A 1,192-nucleotide genomic window follows, 5' to 3' on the forward strand; every position below is an offset into this window, starting at 1 on the left:
TATCTTGACATTTGACAAAAAATTCCCATGTGAGACACACTTATCACCTGCCTCTTGGTGTAACCTCCCCCCCTCCCCTTTCCCCTCTCTTTCAATTTCTCAATCATGTATAGTTATTAGGAAAGACCATGATCTTAGTTAAATTACAAACTCAAACAATATTCATGGTACTTTACCTGAGAATATACTCTTTCGTCATCAACAGTATACTTGACCTTACTCCGTAAAGACCTGTCATATCCTCTATGCCAGATCTCCTCAGCTTGTAGACCAATTTTCCTCCTGTAAAGGATATAACAAATATTTTTATCCACATCATGATTTACATGTTTTCTATTCTTGTTAACTTGTCAGTTAAAAGACAGCAACAAGAAATTAGTATTAGGTCTCTGCATAAAGTGGTCTCTTGAATGGACCAATAAACGATAGGCAATAGTAGTTAATAATACAGCCAGCTATGATTACCTCACCATTTTTAAATCTTTGTGCAGGAAGTTGGACTGTAGTTACTAAACTTCACTAAAGATCCTTTCATACTTAGGAGTGCATTATTGGCCTCCTTCCAATCTGAGGTGCACAACAATGTGCAAGGTAATTGAGAGGCTTTGCCAAAGTACAAGGCAGTTGATAAGACATTTATAGACCTGTCATAATTATTGTTAACCATATTTTTTGTACACTGTTTAACTTATTGAAAAAATACCAAGGAGGCTACTTTATTTCGTTTCTGCTTTGTCATATAGCAAATATATTCCTCCAAGTATGTGCTACTCAGATTTGAAAATATCCAGAAAGTATTATCTGAATGGTTATTTTGGTTCCTATTATAAAACATTCTGGGTAGGCTTCATGTAATATTTAGGATGTGGCCTCTGTATGTGGAGCTTACTTTCTTCTCTTCAGCTGGAACAGGTTTTATAATTAGAAATAGATGATATAGCATTTAGATATTAGTATATTTGTGTGATTATTTCTTTTATTGTTTTATTGCAGTGTCTCATTCTATTTACCTTATGTAATGGGACAAAACTCCTTCCTTTCAGATGCCCAGTATTAAGCTCCAGAGCAGTGATGGCGACACCTTCGAGGTGGACGTCGAGATCGCCAAACAGAGCGTCACCATCAAGACCATGTTGGAGGATTTAGGTAAATCTGTTGGATCTGTTTTGAGGCAAATCTTCCAAATCCTTTA

At 36.0% G+C, this 1,192-nt stretch overlaps 1 protein-coding gene across 2 annotated transcripts in view; it reads left to right on the forward strand.

Annotated features, from left to right (window-relative positions):
- Positions 1-1,192, forward strand: part of LOC119585756 (S-phase kinase-associated protein 1) — a 7,933-nt gene that overhangs the window by 4,219 nt on the left and 2,522 nt on the right. For both annotated transcript variants that reach the window (XM_037934463.1, XM_037934464.1), the window contains exon 2: positions 1,044-1,146. In XM_037934463.1, the coding sequence (XP_037790391.1) occupies positions 1,044-1,146 (103 nt within the window). The remainder of the gene's footprint in view (positions 1-1,043; positions 1,147-1,192) is intronic.

This window comes from Penaeus monodon, chromosome 20, assembly GCF_015228065.2.
Source record: "Penaeus monodon isolate SGIC_2016 chromosome 20, NSTDA_Pmon_1, whole genome shotgun sequence".
Lineage (NCBI taxonomy): Eukaryota > Metazoa > Arthropoda > Malacostraca > Decapoda > Penaeidae > Penaeus > Penaeus monodon.